At 42.2% G+C, this 21,594-nt stretch overlaps 1 protein-coding gene across 1 annotated transcript in view; it reads right to left on the minus strand.

Annotated features, from left to right (window-relative positions):
• Positions 1-556: 556 nt before the first annotated feature.
• The window catches only part of ZNF608 (zinc finger protein 608), a 103,327-nt gene continuing 82,289 nt past the window's right edge, over positions 557-21,594 (minus strand). The window contains exons 3-8 of the mRNA XM_090276635.1: positions 9,648-9,735; positions 6,682-9,136; positions 4,683-5,100; positions 3,951-4,123; positions 2,468-2,621; positions 557-642 (exon numbers count right to left, since the gene is read on the minus strand). Coding sequence (XP_090132761.1) covers positions 557-642; positions 2,468-2,621; positions 3,951-4,123; positions 4,683-5,100; positions 6,682-9,136; positions 9,648-9,735 — 3,374 coding nt within the window. The remainder of the gene's footprint in view (positions 643-2,467; positions 2,622-3,950; positions 4,124-4,682; positions 5,101-6,681; positions 9,137-9,647; positions 9,736-21,594) is intronic.

Here is a 21,594-nt window from a genome sequence, read left to right on the forward strand (position 1 = left end):
ACCTTAGCATAGAGTTCTATCCACATTTCACACTGAAAATATGAAAACCATTAGAGCAATAGGCTTATTTTAGTTCTATTCAATTCACAGAATTCAATTCCATAAGAAAGTGAATGAACACAAGGGTAATGATATACATTGTGAAAAGATATTATTTCCCTTTTGAAAACACTTGAGGGGTAATTAAAATAAAGAACAAACATTACCTTCAGCATCATGAAAACAAACTTCTCCATTTGTGAGTTTATTTTTAAACATAATAACACAAAGGGAGTCATGATGAATTATTTTAACAGAGCTATGAGGATAACCTAAGAAACTTTCCAACTGTTGAAAAACTGATCAATTAAATTCTAATCTACATTACAACTACAGAAATGAGGTTTATGGAATAGAAACTGCTTGTGAAGCATAGTGTGGCATAAAAGCACATTCATTATTACAATAATATAAAATCCTCAGGCCCCAAGTTTTTGGTCTAAAACGCCTATTCTTGCTTCCTCCCACCCACTAAGATGTCTCTACCTAAAAAACTGATTCAAAATGTAAAGAATATTTACCTTCTTTGTGCAGGAAACATTCCTGATGCAGATGCCTGAGCAGCCACCTGCTGAGAGGCAACTAGGGCAGCAGAGGTCAAGCCTAATGGTGAAAAAAAAAATGCAGGGTTTCTGTGACATTCAGAAATATAAGAGCAGAGACAGGCCCAGTGGTGAAGGGCTGCAGACCTGACAGCAATGGTATGTCTTTTCCTGAACACACACAAAATATTTCAAGAGTACAAACCCCCTAGCCTAAGCAGTATCTATCTCTTTATCAAGTACTCTGTGGTTTTCCTAATAGCTATTCAAAGAGAATACAGCATTCCATCTCTCTAGCTCTGCATGGTGCTAAATGGTTTACACGCATTCCTGAATAGGAAGCTCAGGAACAACAGGAATCAAAACTCATAGTGAACTATAGAAGCAACATGCTACTTGCTTAGAATATACTACTCTGGTAATAACTTTTATCACTGTAACATTTTCCCCAGTGGTGGAACACAATGCATCCCATAAGGTACATGGAATCAGTGAACCAAACTCAGAAATAGTCTTAACTTTTACCATGCAAGAGAAAAGTAACAGTCCAAGAATGTGATAGCTCCAAATGTCATGAAGTTGCCAATAGAAAATTCTTTTTCATTCTAAAGAAAACAATCCTGGAAAAAATAGAGGAAACAAACCTAGGGAAGATCACTCTCTCCTTCTAGGTCCTTTATGTTCTCTTTTTCACATCCTAGTTGATACCAAGTAACATAAGTTGAATAAATAAAAATGAGCCTTTCACATGTGTATAGCACTTCTCACTTTTGAAAGCACCTTCAAACATATCAGCTTGTAATCACACAAGCAGAGTAAGAGGAAACTTGGCAAGTGCTATGGACTGAATTGTGCCCTTCCAACATTCCTGGTCAGAAGGCATAACCTCCATTGTGACTATATTTGGACATAGGACCTACTAGGAAGTAAATAAGATTAAATGAGGTCATAAAGGTGGGAACCTGATCCAACAGGATTTGTGTTCTTATAAGAGGAGACATCAGAGTTAGCCTCCCCACTCCCGCCCCCAGGTATAGAGAAGAGGTCAGATGAGCACACAGCGAGACGGCCGCTGCCTACAAATCAAGAAGAGCTTCCACCAGAAACCGACCATGCTGGCACCCTGACCGAGACTCCCAGCCCCCAGAACTATGGGAAGATAAATTCCTGTTGTTTAGCACTAGAGACTATGGCATTTTGTTATGGCAGCCTGAACTAAGACAGCAAGATCCTAGCAGGTGGTCTGTTGGTAGAGCCAGTGCCAGGGCCCACCTGCTGTGAGGTGACAGTGTTAGGACAAATGGCACATGCTCAACTAAAACACTGAATTGAAGGCCCCCACAAGTCAACTGTATGGAACTTTAAAAAATGTTTCTCCATCTTTAGTGAAAGAGTCAAAGCAGTGAGGAGCTGTGAGGAGTCCCCAAATTAGGTTATAGAAAGTGTTGAGCCTGATCATGTTACTTCCATAGGAAAAAAGCAACTTAAAAGGTCTACGGAAATTCAGGGCAAGCAGGTTCACCAAAGCCTCCCACCATGCCTTCCCTTTCCCCACAATTTCCCTCAAGTAGCTATCTCATCTTCTGATTGTTCTAGTCAGTGCCCCAGACACTGGCCGCCACCCTCAGCCTGTGCGATAACAGTAAGCCACTGATAATATCAACAAGTGACAGTTATTAAGTGGTAGCAATTTTGTGTCTCAATAGAATACAAAGATGTGGGATAGCCTTAGTTTTGCCATGAGGAAGCGAAAGTATGAGTTAAGAACCCTCCCCAGAGCTAATGTTAACTCAAAGCTCAGTATCTTTTAACACATGAAAGGCAGTTTGGGCAACTGTTTTCCAAAGCAGAATGAAGAAAGGCACCATAACAATAGAGCTGCTGACCTTGGAAAGGGTCGTATTGACCAGGGATTAGTGGGTAACCCATGCCAACGTGGGTGTGGTGATGCGTATGCAGGTGCCGCTGGCCGAAGGGGGAGTGGCGATCCCTCTCCCTTTCTGCTTCGCGTTCCCGCTCCGCCGTAGCTTTCTCCACGGGCTGGAATGGAGAAGAGTGATTTCCCCATTAATCCTCTAAAAAAATGTAATCAGAGTACCACCTTTGTCCCTTTAGCAATATGTGTAATGATTAAAAAGTAAATACACAGATACTTAAAAGTACTTATTAGTTGAAGACCAATTCAAAAATGCTTCAGTTTTCATTGGAATTACGTCAACACTAAAGAATTGGTCCACCCAAAAGCAGCATCCATGTTTGCCTCAAATGACTGAAGAGGACTTCTCTCTCTATTCACTCACAATTGTAGGCTTAGAAGCTACCCAATTTCTATCCAGAAACAACTTTTAAATATGGCTCAAGGGAAAGAAGTTGTAGAAATTTCTTTAAGGTCAAGTTTTCTGATTACTCTTCTATTTCATGTACATTTTGTGGGGGAAATCTATCTTATAATTTTAACTATATGTGTCTGTTTTTTTCCATTGAGAACACATACCCTCATACCATATGCCGATATTGATTACAGAAAATCATTGCCCTAAGCCTCCAAAAGCATCCCAGAATCTCACCATTTCTGAACACCCAGAAGAGCTCTGTTCTCCCAGATCATAGTTTGGTTAAGGATCATGTATTTTTTATATATTTCTACGCACCAGAGCTTAACCACCCTTACACTAAAATTCTTTTTATCACTTGAAAAAGACTTTGCACTAGAAAGAGTACTCAGTAGAGATTCATAAATCATCTTTTCTAGTTTCTTTATCGCGTCCCTGGTGGCCTCATTCTCATCACAGACCCATTGTTACTTTATTCCAAACTTGTCTTTCTTGCCAAGAACCACATCCCTTCTTTTGTCTCTCTTCACAACAGTCTTTTTTGGGGCCAGGAACGGGAGGTGGGCTGTGGTGTCGGCAGAGCCAGGTTTCACAAAGACACATGTTTGCATTACTTCAGCGGAGTTATAGGAACACGACGGAGTCAAGACCGAAAAAGAGCAGATGCAGCCACCATTCCTTAACCAAGTGACTCACTCTGGCATTCCAGTGCATCAAAATAACAAATACTTTGCATCAAAAGTTGGTTCCTATGAATTTAAATGTTCATCTAATAAGCATCCTCCTGGGAAGGCAAGGTATAGATTTTGCAACAGAAAAAACCTTGTGGCCACCGTACATGCTTCAGTAATTTTATTTCCTCACTGTGAAACCAACTTACTTTTTGAATATTCCACCCTTTATGTATCAGGATAAAACAGCATCTGGAAATCATAGCTGGATTCCAAAACCATTTATATTTCAAGACTGTTCTCCAGCACGTCCCCCCTTTTCCTCTAACCACAGTACTTTTAAATGACAACAAAAGGAGGCTTACAGCAGGTGACTTGCTGCGATACTGGTTGGCATGCTGCTGGAGCAAATCCAGTGCTTTAGATTCAGTGGTAGTTTTCGTGCTGATGCTAGGGCTGGTATTGACTTTCTCTGCCTCTTCTCTCCCTGACATCTTCCCATAAACAGGATAATGAAATCCTGGAGAGAGATAGGCCCCTGCAGATAAACAACAAATGCCACATCAGTTATGAGATACATTAAAAAAAAAATCATTTGTATTACACGAATTTGGGACAAAAATCATAGATTTTAAAATTAGACGATTACATTAAGAACAGGCTATATCATCATTAAACTGTCTCTATGTTCTCCCATTTTCTTCTCCCAGTTAATTCATCCTGATGAACAGAGGTTATAAACAGAATTGAGCTTACAGCCATTTCATACATTTATGTGCCCGCTTAAGTGAAAGGAATAGTAACTATAATGATTATGACAGCAAGTGCTTAGAATATTTTCACAGACAATAAAGTATCTGTCAGTCTAACAGTAAAGCGGCCTATCAGAGACTATGGAAACAATAGCTGAGGACTCTTGACATTTCATCTTAAAGAACTCTTTCATTAAGTCAGTATCATTTTTGGGACTTTAAACAGCATAGAAACAAGCAAAACAAATGTCACTTTTGAAGCATCTAATATATTCTGAGTTTTTAATAGCTAAGATTTGAACACAGCCTCTTCCCTCCAAGATAGTTAGAACCCACAACACGTACCGGGGTAACTGTGCATTAGGACGGGAGACACAGCCCGGTATGCAGGGTGGCTGGGGTCATACATCTGTGGGTAAGGATAAGCATGCAAGTACTGTATGTAGGACTGATGCTGGCTCATGGGCGAGGACACAGCCACTCTTGTTCCCCGAGAGTCCTTCCAGTTCACGGGAGTCTTTCGATCATCATTTTTCAGCTTGCTTTCCTCCATGGATTGGGAGTCAGGACGCTTGGCCTCTTTGGGCTCCTCTTTTATGCTGGTTAATGATACAGGAAGGCCGGGCACACCACTCTCTTTATTGGGAGTTTTCCTGGGACTATCCTCTTTTAATTTCTTTTCTCTCTCAAGGTCTTCTGACTTTTGCTGATCCAGGTATTTGGGCTGGTAAACATAATGATGCCATGTCCTTGAATCTGGATCCTGATTTTTTTAAAAAAGATTTGTTTTAAAATTTTGAATTTTAAGAGACCCCATAAATCATTATGACAGCACTATTACTATTACTTTTGATACTGAGTGAACATTTATTCATGTGCTAGCACTGACCAGAGTGTTACTCTACACAGAATAATGTCTGAGGTAGGGATTATTATTGATCACTTGTACAGAAGACAAAATCAAAGCGTTTAAAGTTCCAAGTAACCCCAGGGTCACACTGCTGCCCATGTGTAGGGATGGGCTTCAAACTTAGGTCTGCTGGATTCCGGGGTGGGGGGGATGGGGGGTGGGGGTGGGGCTCTTACTGTCATTTCTCTACATCATGTAACATCCTCAGACGTATTTAACTCTCATTGTCCTTTTACTATCTTACATAGGTACAAAGAGTTTTTAAAACTACAACCCAAGCTAGTAATAGTAAATTTAAGTAATTACTATAGCAATTAATATCATTTAGGGGGGAAAGTCTTTGTTTCCTAATACATTTTCTTCATAGGCAGCTGAGGTTTAATATATCGGCTCACGTTTCATCGCATGCTAATATCTTAATCAAAACAAAATTTCAAATGAATAGCACATGTTATCTTTTTTCTATTAGAAAACAAAGCCATCTATAGACCCCCTTCCCCAAACTGTGCAGGTCTAACACAGCCCTGTAAACCCACAGCCCGAGTCAGGCCTCCACAATGGCCTTCGTGAACCCCCATCCCACTCAGGATCTATACGCCCTGGGTTTTTAGATCCTGTATGAACATTCAAAATGGGACCTGAGGTCTGACTTTTGGACAGAACCGAACATGATAAAAGGATTTTGTTACTCTGATTCACCAAGGACATCTAAGCATGGGAGTGGGGTGGGGAAAATTCCAGAGGAAATACTTATGGGACTCCAGGGAGTCAGAATGTCTGAATTGTGACAGAAAATGCTAGCACATGTGTGATTTCATGAGGACCGGGGTCCTAGGTGTTTGCACATGTAACCTCAGGTTGGCGGGGCTCTGGGACGGCTGCCCGAGGCACAGCTACCCAGCAATGAGCTCCGTTTTGGGGCCATTAACACAGGTGTGAAACCGAAATCCAGACATCTCAGGCACCTGTGAAAGACATCCAGATCCCCAGTTTTACTACAAAGTTGAGTGGGAAATGTGAATTTAAGAAACTCGGCTTTAATATTCCTTAAAAATGCCAGCAGAAAATTGTAAATGTAGAAAAACAAATATTTTAGAGATGAGACTCAGAATCTCAGTGGCCATGCTGTAGAATTCCCTCACTTTGGACTCAGTAACAAATTAAGGGACCATGTCGGATTCAGTTAGTTAACAGCATCACGGAACACAAAAAGCACATGTTCACAGTTCTTTTTAGGAAGTTGTGAGCAATGTACATTTCAAAGCTATGCAATAACTCTAGAGACAGTCTTTTAAAATATTTTTCAAGAGAAGAGGAATCGACCCTAACGAGCCCTTGGTTTATTTCCTGTGAAGAAGTTCTAACCACCAAGCCCAGACATGTGCAAGTCTCACACTGCTCTCTCCCTGTGGGGGCCATGCTCCACAATCTTACTTGTTTAAATCTCGAGGTTGGGTCTACACCTGTCTGCTTCATAGAGTCCATGACAGATTTCATTTCTACAGCCTCCTTAATAAGCTGGTGGTTTTCCATCTGCTTAGCTTTGAAGCTGTCGGCCTGAAGCTGCTGCTGGTGATTGGAGAGAAGCTGCGATTTACCTGTCTCCTCAGTTTTACTAGGCCCTGACGGCCCTAGTTTAGAATGGTTTTTGCTAGGCTCCGGAGTAGAGGGAGCTTTTGAGATTGTGGCTGATGGCATGTTTTTCTGTTTACTCTCCTCCTTGCCCAGCTCTTTCAGGGGGAGCTCATTTTTCCTTTCACAGTCTCCTCTCCCAGTTTGGGCCATTTTCTGTTCTGCCAGCCTCTGGTCCTCATAGTATTTCTCATACTGCTGTCTGTAGGCAGGGCTGGTGGCCATCAGAGACTTCTGGTCCATATAGAGCCCATAGGCATACTGGCCATAGTAAAGTGACTGAGCCAGGGCAGGGTGTCTCTGTGTGATCACCGACTGGTGCTGAGGCTGTAGTGATGCTGAAGTATGGTCCACTCTCTTGGCATCTAGCTGCTCCACTTTGTCTTTCCTTTCTGCATCGTCTTCAGACTCCTTCTTGATCTTCATGCCCTGCGTGGTCCCACCATTCCCAGCTGCAGGGGCGCTGATCTGCCCAGGGTGCATATAACTTGGAGAATAATAAGGATCGTAGCCATGGTAATAGGGAGAATGGGACTCTTTCATCTGAGATGATTGTGCTGTAGCTGAAGAATGCCCTTTCACAACACCGTCCTTACTGGAAATGATATCTGATGGGGAACTGGCTTTCGACCTCATGCCTTCTGACCTGCTGTCAGAAGCCCCATCCTCAGCAGCATCAGATATGTCCGAATAGGCAGGGCTGCTCGTCTTGGCTGCAGAAGTCTCAGACCCATTCTGTGTCAGTACGTGCAGGGGGGCCATTGGCCCCTGGCCATTCACCAGGGCGCTGCACTCCATTCTCGAGGCACTCCCTATGGAAGGGCTGGGAGCGTTGTCTGTGAACGTGTAAACCTTATCAGCCTCGGCTTTGATACTGGCCATGCGGCTCTCTTGAGACTCCGACAGTCCATTAGCCAGCCCTTCATTCTTGTTGAGATGGTCCTTTAAAAAATGCCCAGATAAATCTTTCCCGGCCCCCTTGGCATCCTCTAGTTTACCCAGCTTAGCCTCCATTTTCGGGCTTCCCGTTTCTTTCCTTTCTTTGTCCTTGAGCTTTCGCTTCTCTTTTTTCTTTTTGTCTTTGAGCGACACAAGAGCCGGGTTCACGGTGATGGGCTCCCCCATAATTGTGGGCTTTGGCTGAATGGGCTTTAATGGGGGACTCTTTGGCATGGCCTGCACAGCAGTGGTGGTGAGGGAGGGCAGCCCGGGCATCGCCCCTGCGGTGGTGCTTGTAAAGGCCGCGGTGGGAATGGCGATTAGTTGTGGCGGTGCAGGGGCCGGGGCTGGGGCAATGGGCCGGGCAGTCTTCAGTTTGGAGAGGTTTTTGTCCACTTTGCAGTTGTTGGCTTTTTTGCCCTTCTCTTTATCTCCCAAATTTTTCTTGTCAATTAAGCCTTCTGCTTCCAGTTTCGGCATTTCAGCAGCCAAGCTGCCATCTGCTGCTGAGCAACTGTCTAATGTGGCTGTCATGTTGGAGATGACGGGGAGGTTGTTCAAGTCACTGTTAAGGCCTTTCTTTTTGCCAGAATTCTTCCCAGCTTTAGACCCGATAACAGAACCTGGGCCGTTGCTCATCAGCTCCCTCTTCCCCTTGGGGGTCCCAGGGGGGTTCCCCGAGCCAGGGGATGCTGGCGCCTTCACCTGGTCATAAGCGGATATGCTTGTGCTTGGCTCACCACACTCCAGTGCCACATTACTCAGGGCCTCCTCGCAGTCCGAGATCTTGTCCTCACTGTCAGGTTCAAACTCCAGTTTGTTCTCTGGGTCTAAGTGTGCATGAGCCTGGTGGTATCTGAGGCCATTAATGTGCTTGTACTTTTTGTTGCAGTTTGGGTGGGGACAATCGATTAACACTGGAGAGGAGCAGCCTTGGTCCAAAAAAGTACTATCTGGTTTCCCTTGAGGTGTGGTGGGAGTACTTCTAGAATTTGTGCGGACACGCTTCCCAGGCTTACTGTCCTCAGAGCTGGAATTCAGGTCTAGCTCCATCGGAGGCTTGTTTTTCCTTTTGTTGGTGGAGGAGGGACTGGCTTTGATGTCCTCAGTGGCACAATTTGGGGGTGTCCTTCGTCCGCTGGCATTGAGGCTGCCCCGCCTCCCTTTCCCATTGGCCCCCCCTCTGTTCTTGTTCTGCAGGCCTCTGGACTCTGTGAAGCTGGTCTCTGAGCCTGGGGCAACTGCAGCAGACCTTGCTCTCTTCCCGCGGCCCCGGCCCCCTCTCATCTCCAGGTCGCTTGTTGGTGACTCACAGAATCTAGGGAAGCAAGTAACAGACATCAAAATGAGCAGCTCTCAAAGAGCCATGTGAAAACACAAGGCACACAATACAGCAAAGAGCAGTCAACACTCCAACAGCTTGAAGGCTGAGCCCAGATAAGGAAAAGACACCCTATTCTTCCACCTACAATTTCAACACCTGCAAAAAATAGGCTACCAAAGGCTTATAGTCTTCCTCAGAAAAACCAAAGAAAAACAGCTCAGGTAGCCAGCTTCAAATCCAGTTCAAATTCCCATTTTGAGAAAAGAAGAAAACAAAGAAGAGAGAGAAGGGGGGAGGGAACAGCAATCTCCTGGCAGAAAAGAAATCTAGCATCTGCATTTTACTGTGTTCAATCCTGAATTGCTCATTTCCCTTATGCTTGGTTTCAATTACAGGCAGACTTTTATGTATTATTCATCTCTCCCTATAGCTTCCTTGCAAGGAGAGGATGGGGAAGGAGAGGAGGAGAGAAAACAGGGCCTGAAATAAAAGGCCCCGGGCATACCTGGGAGGGGCCCAGTCATGCTTGGTGCAGTCCAGTAGGGTCCCCACGTAAGTTTTGTTCCTCCATGTGACATTGACCACTAGGACACCTGCAGGTGCGGGGAATGAAGGAAGACAATGGTTAGCACCCATTACTCTATTACTAGTTTATTTCTTCTTCTTCTTATATTATTACATTATTATTATTATTATATTATTTTACCAGCAAAGTTTTATTCTCATTTGCTTTCAAAAGCTGTGGTTTGCATTCTTCCTCTTTCTGGTTTCAGTGACCTCAAATGAAAACCCACAGGAAATGTGTGTGTGTGTGTGTACTCATGTGCATGCAGTACAAAAGGGTAAGGCTGTGTGTGAGAGTGTAATCAAGATACTGCTGACAGGAGGAAATGGTTTTTGCCATGTCCTGCTGTAAAATAGCAACACTCACCTCTTAATTTTTCTATTATTACACATAATTGCTTTCATTTGGCAAGCAGCCAACAAAAACTAAATGCCAGTTACCAGTGCTTAAACCAGAAGGTAACTGAAATGAATCAAGTTTTGTTTCTAATTCAACAACACAAAATAATGGTGATTTTACATAGAAAAATTATGTGGGTGCACAAATATAGGTATAGCACAGGGGCTTGGCGTCCAGATAAAAGACAATCAGCTATGAGTTCTCGTTCCTAATAAGTCCCTCTCTGGTTTCGTGAAACAAGAATCAGCCTTGGTATACTATCTGGTTTACTGGTTTTGCTTCATTTTAAAGGCTTCTAAAATAGCCTTCTTAAGCAAATAAATGAGCACAATAGGTTGGCTCTAGGGGTTATCTGTAGAATCAACTTCAGTAAGCATTTGCCACAGAAGATTAGAAGAAAAAAAAAAATCTCAAAACAACACTCGTGTTTCCTGCAAGCCATTCTGCTTTTCCCTACTGCTTTGCAGACAATTTAATTTAGCACTGCACCTGTTAATTGTGAAACTTAAGTGCATTTAGTATACCAAATGTCACAGGGAAACAAAATACAACATCCTCTTTATTTCACTAGAGGACAAGAGCCAATATTTTTTTTAATCACTCCTTTAAAGCACATTTTTATAAGGACCTAGAATTTGAGACATACATAAAATATTAGGGTAAAGAAATGAAACATTTAAGTGAGCCTTTGTTTTCTTTTCTGCATCCCCCTCTTTCCCCCACTCTTTCTTGGAAACACCAAGGGACATTACTCTAAGTTGATTTCTAGCTGGTTTCCTCACCTGCTCACTGCCATTTTGAATTTTACAGAAAACCTATATTGGACTCCTTTATGGAAGGGACATCTCACAAGGTAAGACTCATTTCCCTGGGAGCATTTTAACAGCAGGTAAAACATTTGAAGTAGTGGGGAAGGAAGGGTTTCTTTCAGAAGTCTCAAAGAGATTTAAAAATTGTTTCCCATACAGCCTATGCTGCTATCACTTAGGCGACAGTGGAACTGACTCACTGTAGCAACAGTGTGGCAGGAGAGACGAAAGCCAGCATGAGGCAAGGCAAGCATTTCCTCAGACCAGGATTTTCATTCTGATTCCCTCAGGAAATTTTTTTAAAAAACCACTGGGTATAAAAATTCACAATGGGATGAGAATCAATGGTAATTAGGCATTTGGTCAAAATTTGTACAAGACAACAATTGGAGGAAAGGATTCTTTATGAGCACATCCCTTCAGGAACAGGGAGGGGGTGAGAGAGGAGGCGAAGGGGAAGACAGAGCTGGTTTTCTCATCATCTGCTCTCTGGGGCACTGTATGTGGTGTCAAAGACCTCTGCAGCTGCTTAAAATTCTTTAGCATGTCAGCTATGTTTACAGTGCAGGGATATATCTGTATTGCCAGAAGGTTACTGCATTTAAGCTTTAGATGCAATAGGCTGAATCACTGAGCTCCAGAGTCCCTGATGTAGCACAAATGTATAATTAAAATTGCTTGAAAGGAAACATGAAAGAAACAACAAACCCTCCATTCTTGCAGTAATAAAATTAAAAACAGGAAAAGTCTGCACAGACACTTAACATTTGTCTGCAGTGAAAGGCTTTTGTTATTGCTTTTCCCCTAAGGGTTTCGCGGTTCCAGCAAACAGTGGCCACTGATTGGCCAGCGACTGCTGGGAACGCTCGCGTCTGATTGGCGGGGCTGAGGGCTGCTTAAGGGAGCTGCAAGGCAGCGGCTGAGCATAAAGGAGATGGGCGGAGGGAGGAGGCTGCTACCCCCGGTGGCGGTGGCGGGCTGGTGGGCTGGCGGGCTAGGCGGGGATGTTGGTGCCAAGCCGAGCTTCGAGCTTCCCAGTGCAGGCTGCCTGCACGGCCCTGCTCAGTAGATCACCGCGGCCTGGTCCCTATAAGGAAAGCTACGTATCTGTGACCGTGCTGATTTACCACCACGGTCCACGCTGCACAGCTCCACGCAGCCTACCAGCCCGCTCAGACCCCACAGAATCTAATTCCTGTTCTCCAAAAAGGGCAAAGGGAAACTGGGGGCCAGCGAGAAGGTAGGGACCCCAAATGTGCAAATCCTTGGTTATCTAGGGCTATTTAAAGATGTCACAAAGACTAAACTCCAGTTGCAACTTCCATACTGCAAAGCTGTTCACATCACCTGACATTATTTCTAGAAGCCACACATACAGACCTCTTATCTAAGTACAAGTAATATTACTAGCACTTGGTGGAAAAATATTTAAAGACCTTTTTTCAATTTCAAAGGGCCTCAATATGTCAGCTTTATTTTTCTATAAGCTATCCATATTTAAAATGCTCAAAATAAATGCTCTACTCCTGGGAGGAGATTTTGAACTGTCTCCATCGCGTGGTGCTAGTTAAATACATATGTTTGTGTCTATTTTTCTTTATATGTACAATTTATATCACAATGCCACAGAGTATTTATATATTTACATTCGTCTAGAATTCATATGCCACCATACACACGCACATGTTTACACAGCCAAATCTGCTCTCGAGGTTGTAATGAAGGCTTAAGGAATGCTTCTCATAAACTACATAGTGTATTGTTTCTTTGTAAGGAAGTCTAGGAGTTGTTTACACAACACCCTATTGTAAGAGGCCAATTATAAAGGTGGTGCTTCAGCTACAAAAGATGTACATGGTTTATTGTTTTGGTGAAGTTTCAATATCTTGAACACTTTGTAACCCATGGCCATAGAAAGCAAACTCTACTTTTTTTTTTTAAAGGCAAAAATGCCCCATGTGAAAATCAGTCCTTTAAAAGTACAAATCTGAATTTTATTAACCTGGGCATAGTTATATTTCTGCCTTAATTTTTATGTAAGTTAAAAATAAATGTACATGTATTCCAAAAAGATCTACTATTTCTTTTAATGCACACTTATTCTCTCAAACAATCAGCCTATGAACTACTTAGCTGCTGACAACAAACCTATACAAGTTCTTTTCATCTTTATATTCTCCAGTACCCCACCAGGTTTACTAGTCTCCCTTTCCATTCATGGACTGGACATGGTCCTTCTCAACATTTGAATAATTCTTGCCCTGTAACATTTTATATTTGAAAAATATATGATGATAATTACCAATAAAGAATATAGCTGAAGAGAACAATGGATAGTTTGTGAGTGTGCTTAACACACAGGATATTCTTCTTTGTATTAAGGCTTTGTCTTAAGATACTGATATAGAATCTAAGCTGCTGCCCCATAAAGCATATTACCTGTAGGACACTTAATAAGAATGTGGCCGTGTTCTATAACCTGAGCCCCTTTCCTCTACAAGTCAAAAAGCCCTGAGCTCTCATAAGGATTCCATAGTCACAGTGTTCTATTATTTCCTCTTGTCAATACTTAGCAGTTAGGTGATCCCAGAGAGATGGTCCATTAAGCATTTATTGTGCATCTACAGGGTATACAGTAGGCACTTATTTGGTGCTGTGGAATCAAATCATGTTTTGGCTGGAACTCCATCCAAATTCTGCACTTCAAGAGTCTGCACACTTATAACAGAACCAACACAGGCATACCCTATAACCCAGAAGTGGAAATATAGTTTGCATATTACTTGTACTTAGGGAGTATACTCCTTAATCCATTACAGAAAACTGTGCCTTCTGATACCCTGGCCAGACATCCACTTGACAGCCTTTCACCCAGGCAAGGACAAAGGCCAAGTTGACATGCTCTCTTATCTCCAGTTCACACTCTTTCCCCCCCCCCCCCAGCTTAAACAAATTTCCTCAACCATTCTTCATGTTATTTTCAATTCCCTTGGAGAAAACTTTAAACTATCTAGTCCAAATTCCCAAGGAAAGTTAAGGTTCCTAATGAATTAGGACCAAATGAAGAAAAACTCATCTCCAGTCACACACAGACCATGCACACTGCCAATAAACAGCCCTCCCAGGTCCTCACTGCACTCCATACAGTCCTCTCCCCAGTGAATGCCCAAGAGAATCCATCTTTTCCCTCAGCTAGCTACTTCTCAGTCTCCCTACCAGTTAGATGTGGTCCTGTGCCTCAGTTCTAAGAAAGGAAAGTGAGCCAACTCATGTACCATTTTCAGGCCTGGCCTGGCTCATGCACATTCTTCTGATCTCTCCCCCTTTCTGGGTGACTGGGACAGAGACTGGAGCAACCTTGAAGGCCAGAAGAAGACAGCAGGGTTCCCTTCATCTGGGACCCTGAATGACAATGAGGACCCTTACTTGACAGGAATACTGACTTAGTCTATTACGTGAGCAGCAAATAAAATCTTACTGTGTTTAAAAAATATTGAGATACACTGTCTTACCTAACACAAGGTCCCTTTAATATTTTATACCACTTTTACACACAGTATGCCTATCCTTGCCAACTCAGCTGCACTCCCTGGAAACAGGAGCAGGGTCTGCACCTATTGTACCTGCGAGCACAGTGCGCAGCACCCAGAGAGCCCGTTCAACACTTAGGAACTACCAGGTGGTGACTGAAGGGAATCTAGATTTGAATCTTACCCAGTCACTTCTTTTCACTGTTCCCATACTTTTTCAATAAACATAATCTTCCACTAGTTTAGAGATGATAGAAATTCTCTGCGGGGAGATTTGGCTCCAAAGATGTTATAAATATGGTTTATGAATTACTGTTTCTGGTATTTGTGAAGATGTTTCTTCAAGAACTGGGCAAATGGCTGATTTCCCAGTGGATCAGCATTCTGTTTGTATTACATTTTAAAGACCGTTTCCAGAGTCTTTCAAGTGCCTCATCCCTGGGACAGAAGTTCTTTGCCAAGCACTGCAAATACCGAATTTGGAATCAGACATAGTTTTTTTGAACTCTTATTCAGACCACCACATCTGGATGGACTTGGTGTGCACTCATGCAGAAAACAGAAATTCTATTCTAATAACAACAAAATAAAACCCATTTATGCCACAACCTTTTTTTTTAGGTTTACACATTTCTTTCCTTTTATATATTTTCTAGGAGAAACATTAGTAACAATAAAAATGCCACAATATACTGGTTTCACGAGTACAAGATAAAGTTCATATATTTAGGATATCATATTACCCTACATTTTTATACAATGTGACTATTGTACAACATATGATTTATCACTGCTCCTTTGTACTGAACTCCCTCCAACAGTACTGTGGTTCTGTTGTATCTAATACCAGTACTTTTTACAAAGCTGAGTCTTGTACATGTGTTCATTTTTCTGGCTTCACAGCTTTCAACCTTCAGATGGGTCTTTCCTCAAAGGACAAAGCTGAGTTTATAATTATTTGGGGAAATTCTAAATTTACAACTAAGGTTGCTAATGAAATAACAGACAGTCAAAAAGCAGAGGGACTTTCCTAGTGCCTATGCCAAGTGTGTATGGAGCATGAGGACAAGAAAAGTGTCACATGATCAGAAAATGCAGTATTTTTTTTAAAAAAAGCCCTACTGCTGGGCCGAATGTTTGAAGAGTCACTTTAACCACATCCTGTAATCAAACCATCTGGAACACAGTGCTACGATTAGTCACCCTGAACATTGGGCTTTATCTGAACAAACAGTGTACAGCAATGGAGCTTGGGAGATAGGGCAGTGCTAACAAAGGGAAGTGTAATGAAACACTTTATGCCCTAGTGTGCTGCCACCCCAGCCATTAACCCCAGAGACACACTGCTCTGGTGTTAATGTACTACTTTATGAAAGCACAGTGAGCTTAAAGATTAAAGGACTGAAGGGCTAAAAATTGCTGGTTTGGATAGATGTTCTCTGTTGGCGGCTGGAATATGTTGGCACCACTCTGTCCATGTTAATTATAACCTTTCAGATGACAGTTCAGCATTCCTATTAGGGTTTGGTGTTATTTTTCAGAACATTAGGAACAAGGTTCTTTATTTGCCAAGGGTTAATCTGGACACTGAGGTATTTCTTTTTGGTTCATCTAATCCCTATCCATAAATAAGAAGAAAAAAAATAAAGCCTTAATCCAAATAAATATACTAAACCAACACCAAAAAGCAAAAAGCAGTGGCAAAATGTTGTTCTAATCTACATGTTAAAACATGGTATCCTTTCTTGACTGTGCCAATCTCTTTCAAAAGTATATTGGATTATCACATACAATCTCTAGAAACGTTTTTTAAAAATATCTGAAAGGATTTCCCTCTCTAAATATACCAAATAAGCCATAAAGGAAAAAAAGGGAGGTTAAAACAAACAAACAAACAAAAAAACACATGGCTAAAGAAACCTTGTTTCCCCATGGGTCTTATGGTTTAATACACAAAAGAACACAGAGCCACTTCCATCACTGTCACCACCCCTGCAGCCTTTGTTCTGAGACCTGATGAGCTGTATTGATTTGGGAAAATCATTGAGCTTCTTGGAAAACTAGACTCTCGCTTATTCACTGCCATCTATTTCTTTCCCATGAAGACAGGTGGTCAATATCCAGTTGACTGGTCAGCTAAAAGAAGCTCTTGCTGCTTTTCTCATCTTGCTGCCTGAGTAACATTATCCTTTCTCACTTCTAGAAAATACAATGGCCCATTAAGAAGTCTTGTGGGTAAGAAGAGGGAGCAGAAATCAGGCTTTTGTAAGGTACCTCTGGGAACACTAAGATGCTGTCTCATATATTGGCATGGGAGCCTGTGCCATACATGTGCATGGTTAGCCAGGGTGACTAACCAACTATCATACAAGTTTAAAGATGAATAAGAACTTCGATAGCTTAAGATATAACTTTTTAAAAGTCAAAACAATTATTAGAGCTCAATGTTTACTTCAGAAAGAGATGCTTTACTTCTTTTAGATAATCATTACATATGTTTTAGCAAGTTTCATAGTTATAAGATGTCATAGATGTCAGTATAGACATTTTGGGGAACAAAAGCATATACTGTAATAAAAAAATAGAGCTTTATAAAGTAATTTTAAACATGATCAGTAATAAAAAAAATTTGCTTTTACATTAAGCAGATATATACATATACACTAAAGCAGCATTGTCCTTGATGGCTTGAGACTAGTTTTGAAAAAAATATATGCCACAATCGTGTAGCCCTTAGTCCTTGGGCAGTTCCTCTAATAGTTTCTGTTAAGGTGCCCAGGATGCTCCATGGGAGATAAGCAGAAGGACAGGCTTAAGGTGATATACTGTTGGGAGGATGCGTGGAGGGAAGAAGACAAGCCCCCTGAGCTTCATTCAACAAGGGCTGGGAGTCACAGACACTTAGCCAGGCTGCATCAAAGCCACCTCCAGCACTTCCGAGGGGATGCTTTTCAAGCTGTGGCCCATCAACGCTCAGCTAACAAACAGCATAATGAGGTAGCATGCTTAAGTAAAAGATAAAAGGTGAAGGAGGGAAGGGGCAGAAGGGAGAAAGAGGGACAAGCGGAGACAACAGAAAAGGAATATGTCTTCTGAGACAGACATCTGGAGCAAATTAAATGCAGGAACTGAACATGTATATGTATGGAGTGTATATATATATATATATATATATATATATATGTGTGTGTGTGTGTGTGTGTGTGTGTGTGTGTGTGTATGGTTGTATAAAGAGGTTTTATTTCTTGTCTTTGATTAAACTCTCCTTGAGGCTTAGTGGCACAGAGGCAAGCAATAGCACCGCCCTGATTTCTGTTGCAGAGTTGTAAATCTGAATTTTCTCTGGCTCCTCTTCAGGCACTTATTAGTTTATCTGAAATATGACGAGTTTAGATGGATTAATTTCTAGTGCCAACAGGTTCCTCAAGCCCTCTCTTTGCTGAGGCACAATTTCCTCATTAGAGTAGCAGAATGATTTCTCATTCCCTTTCTTTTCCCTTTCTTCATGGGCAGACCAGAGTTCAATGCCAACTATAACAGAATTGACTCAGCTCCCCCAATCCAGTCTGACAAGCTTTAATTACTAGCTCATTAGGATATTATTTCTTCTTCCTTTAAATAAAAGCATTCAAAAGTTTGGGAAAGGTCTTCGGTATCCACTCAACTAGGACTACTATGGAGTCATGATAATGACATAGTTATCATCTCCTAACACATCATTCCTTTAAGAGTGTTATTTTAGGAGACACCTAAGTACCTGAGGCCCAGGCACGAAGCACAGAGCCAGGATCTCCCAGAAAAGAGGAAAACAGCCTCTGCTCACTTTCAGACTTGCATGCCACTGGAGATTAGCAGCTGAGAGAATGCAGGCCTTCACAACATCAGATCCTGTCACTTCCTGCATTTGATATTAATTAAAAGATCTAGCAACTTCTATAGTCTGTATCTCCACAATACTGTCACTTTCAACTTGAAAAACCATAAAGAGAACAGCAAAATCAGGGATGGAGGGAATTATCCTTAAGGCAAAATTTCCTCCTCTAAACCACTTTGCCTAAATGAGAGTTCTCTAGGGCCATTAGGGGGAGGAAGGGTATAAGATATCGTACATTTGTAAAGTCACTTAACCACTACCCATCATCTCCGTACCTCCTGGTTCAGGCAGCGTTCTGCTTCTTGCCCAATGCTCTCCCCATGGCAGGACCAAGGGAGGGAGGAGCAGGCGGGAAGGCAAATTATTGAGATGAATAAAAATATAAGACGCAAAGGAGCCCTGGCCCATGTGGCTCAGTTGGTTGAAGCATCATCCCTAGACCGAAAAGTGTGGGTTCGATTCCCAGTCAGGGCACATACCCAGGCTGCAGCTTTGATCCCTGGTCACACAAGAAGGCAAACAATCAATGTTTCTTTCCTTCTCTCCCTCTCTCTTTCTTTCCTTTCCTCCCTCCTTTCTTGTCTCTCTAAGAGCAATAAAAAAATGTCTTCAGGTGAGGTGGGTAGACTCAGAAAAGGGATCGAGGAGGTACCAGTCCTCCCTACACCTCTGTCACCTAAGTATTCCTCACAAACCTAGTGTAGATCAATCTAGGTGGGAGATTAGCAGTTTCAGGTTTCAATGCTAATGAATTGCTTGTCAAAACATGTGTAAAGTAACGCTAGATTATAGGACTGTGTCTTAAAGTAATTTCTCATCATACTGGTCCTTGATATACAAGGCAACAGTGGGAACCAATTGACAATTAGGCTCACATCAAAAAGCTGCTACTGACGCATGCACCTCACTGGGACTGAAAAACCAGGCTTCATATAAATTATGATGATATATTTAAAGGCAGAGCGCTTATTTGCTTTGGTGCCAGCTCTGGGCCCTTTTCATCTCTAGCTTTGCCAGGCCCAGGAGAGCACATATTCATTCCTACAGCTCTGCAGGCCACCAGCTGTGTCCCTGTAAATCATAAAACCTCGAACAAGCCATTCTTTACAAAGGCCAACAGCATTTACTGGAGATGATCACTCTGCTACTATTCCACTTGCTGAAATTTAAAATAGCCGTGTACGACAGCAGCTGAAAAGCATAGAACAGTCTCTCTCAACTGTTTTGTGTAAATGGGAAGGCTCTGCATGTATGTGGCACACAAAGGGGTATATTCTGTGTGTCACCTAAAAGTCACTATCTTTGCAAATCTAAAAAGCAAACAAGGAACGTAGATGTCAGAGAAACCAGAGTCAGCACCCTTACAATAAAAAGCAATGGGGTGAGTGAGGTTTATGTCTGTTCTCACCTGGAGGTGGCCTAGGCCTGCAGCAGTGTGGGAGGTAGTTCACACACTCTGGTAGTGAAGCCACGTAATTACAGCTCTGGTTCAGAACGTAATAAGGAAAGCTGAAGGAATTAACTCTAATCATGCTCAGTCTGCAGTCAGTTTTACTTTGAGGACTAGGGAGGAAGAAAGAATAAAAGAGTGATTGGTGATCAAAAGGAGCCCCCTAAGTGCCTGAAAAGATGGCTCTGGAGACACATTCATCTGGCTCAAAGCCTACTTTGTAGCTGCTTCATCTTGAACTAAACCTCTCTGAGCCCCAGTTTCCTCACCTACAAAATAGGGAGAATATTAATATCAGACAAGGTGTGGTTTATGTAAAGCATTAACAGGGCACTGGCACAAACGAGTCACTCGGCAAATGAACTTGGGCTCCCTCATCTCTGAAACGCCCCCATCAAACAGGTTGTCACAAGCTGAGAAAAGGAGGGAGGAGCCAAAATGCCTAGAATCCCCCACTCAGAAACAGCCAGCAGCCAGCCCCCTGCATTCCTTCTCAGTAGAGCACCCAGATATGGGCACCTACACTACCTGTCCTTAGTCCTGGTCACCAGGCTAACTGGGCATTTGGCATATCCATCTTCTAGAATCTTAAGAGCTGCAAATTCCAACATCAAGGATTTTTATTATTTCTACGCCCAACACCCAATTCCAATCAATATCAAGGTGTCCTTCCCAACACACCCATTGTTTAAAGCAAACATATTCCCTCATATCACCACTCAATGATAAAGCCAACTGAGAAATGCAATTCTGAATCACCGAAGCCTCCTCTCTGGAGACTTGGGGTAAGGAAACCTTGAGTCAAGTTTTCAAGAACAGTAAACTGAACTGAACACCTGACATCCATCTAAATTACAAAGGGCAATATGAAAGGTCCTCAGTACCTGAGCAACAGAAATGAGACCCTGTAGCAAAGCTCTGCGGAGGCAGATGAGGCTAAATGCAAACTCATCTTTGCAATTCCCTTTTGAACAGACCAGTCTTCTTGACAATGGTCAGAAGTTGCCTTCCCACCCTCCCCCACCCCACATTCCAAAGTTCTTATCTTTCAGGGAAGAAAAAAGCCCAACAGTTACAAGTATTTCAATAATGTGCTTAGAAACCAGCTCTTTTCTGTAAACAAGCCTAATGAAGCATGACTAATAGTGCTCTCCATGAGCAGAGCAGAAGGAAAAGGGGCTTTGTTAGCACTTACTGGAGCAAGTCGTGGTTTTGCTGGAGCAGAACAAAACTTAGCTGGTTATTGATTGACCAGCTTTGCTGGGTACAACTGCTCTGCTGTCTATTTCTGTACACTGTGCTTATAAATACATGTATTTATTTAGACACAGAGATGTTCTATACACACACTCCCACATACAGTGGGGCATAGCCACCTAAGTAGACTTTTGGTTACATTTCTCTGCAAACCTGATGAAGTGTTCAAAGAATCAAAGTGAAACCTAATTCCTCTCTGATACTTGTATCTCTTCTAGTCCTTGATATTACCTAACATTTCCCTCCATGTGGTCATGACAGTGAACCTCAATTTCAGAGCCTGTAAACTGACACTCCCCATGGACACTTAATAGTTTCCAAAGTCAGTATGATTTAACCTGATCTGGTTCTTACATTCTAGAGGCGATTTACTTTTGTTTAATACATTCAAAATCGCTGATGTTTCCCTTACCCCATTTTCACTTACTGATTCTGAAACTCCTGAAATAGTTTCACATGATACCTGCTAAATAAATATTCCATGATGACTTCAAAGTTTGTCTTGGGTGCTATTAATACATACCACAATGTAAGCAGGAAGATCTGAGGTTGAACCAGACTTCTTTTT

This window comes from Furipterus horrens, unplaced genomic scaffold (genome assembly GCF_987537825.1).
Source record: "Furipterus horrens unplaced genomic scaffold, mFurHor1.1.pri manual_scaffold_5, whole genome shotgun sequence".
Classification (NCBI taxonomy): Eukaryota; Metazoa; Chordata; class Mammalia; order Chiroptera; family Furipteridae; genus Furipterus; species Furipterus horrens.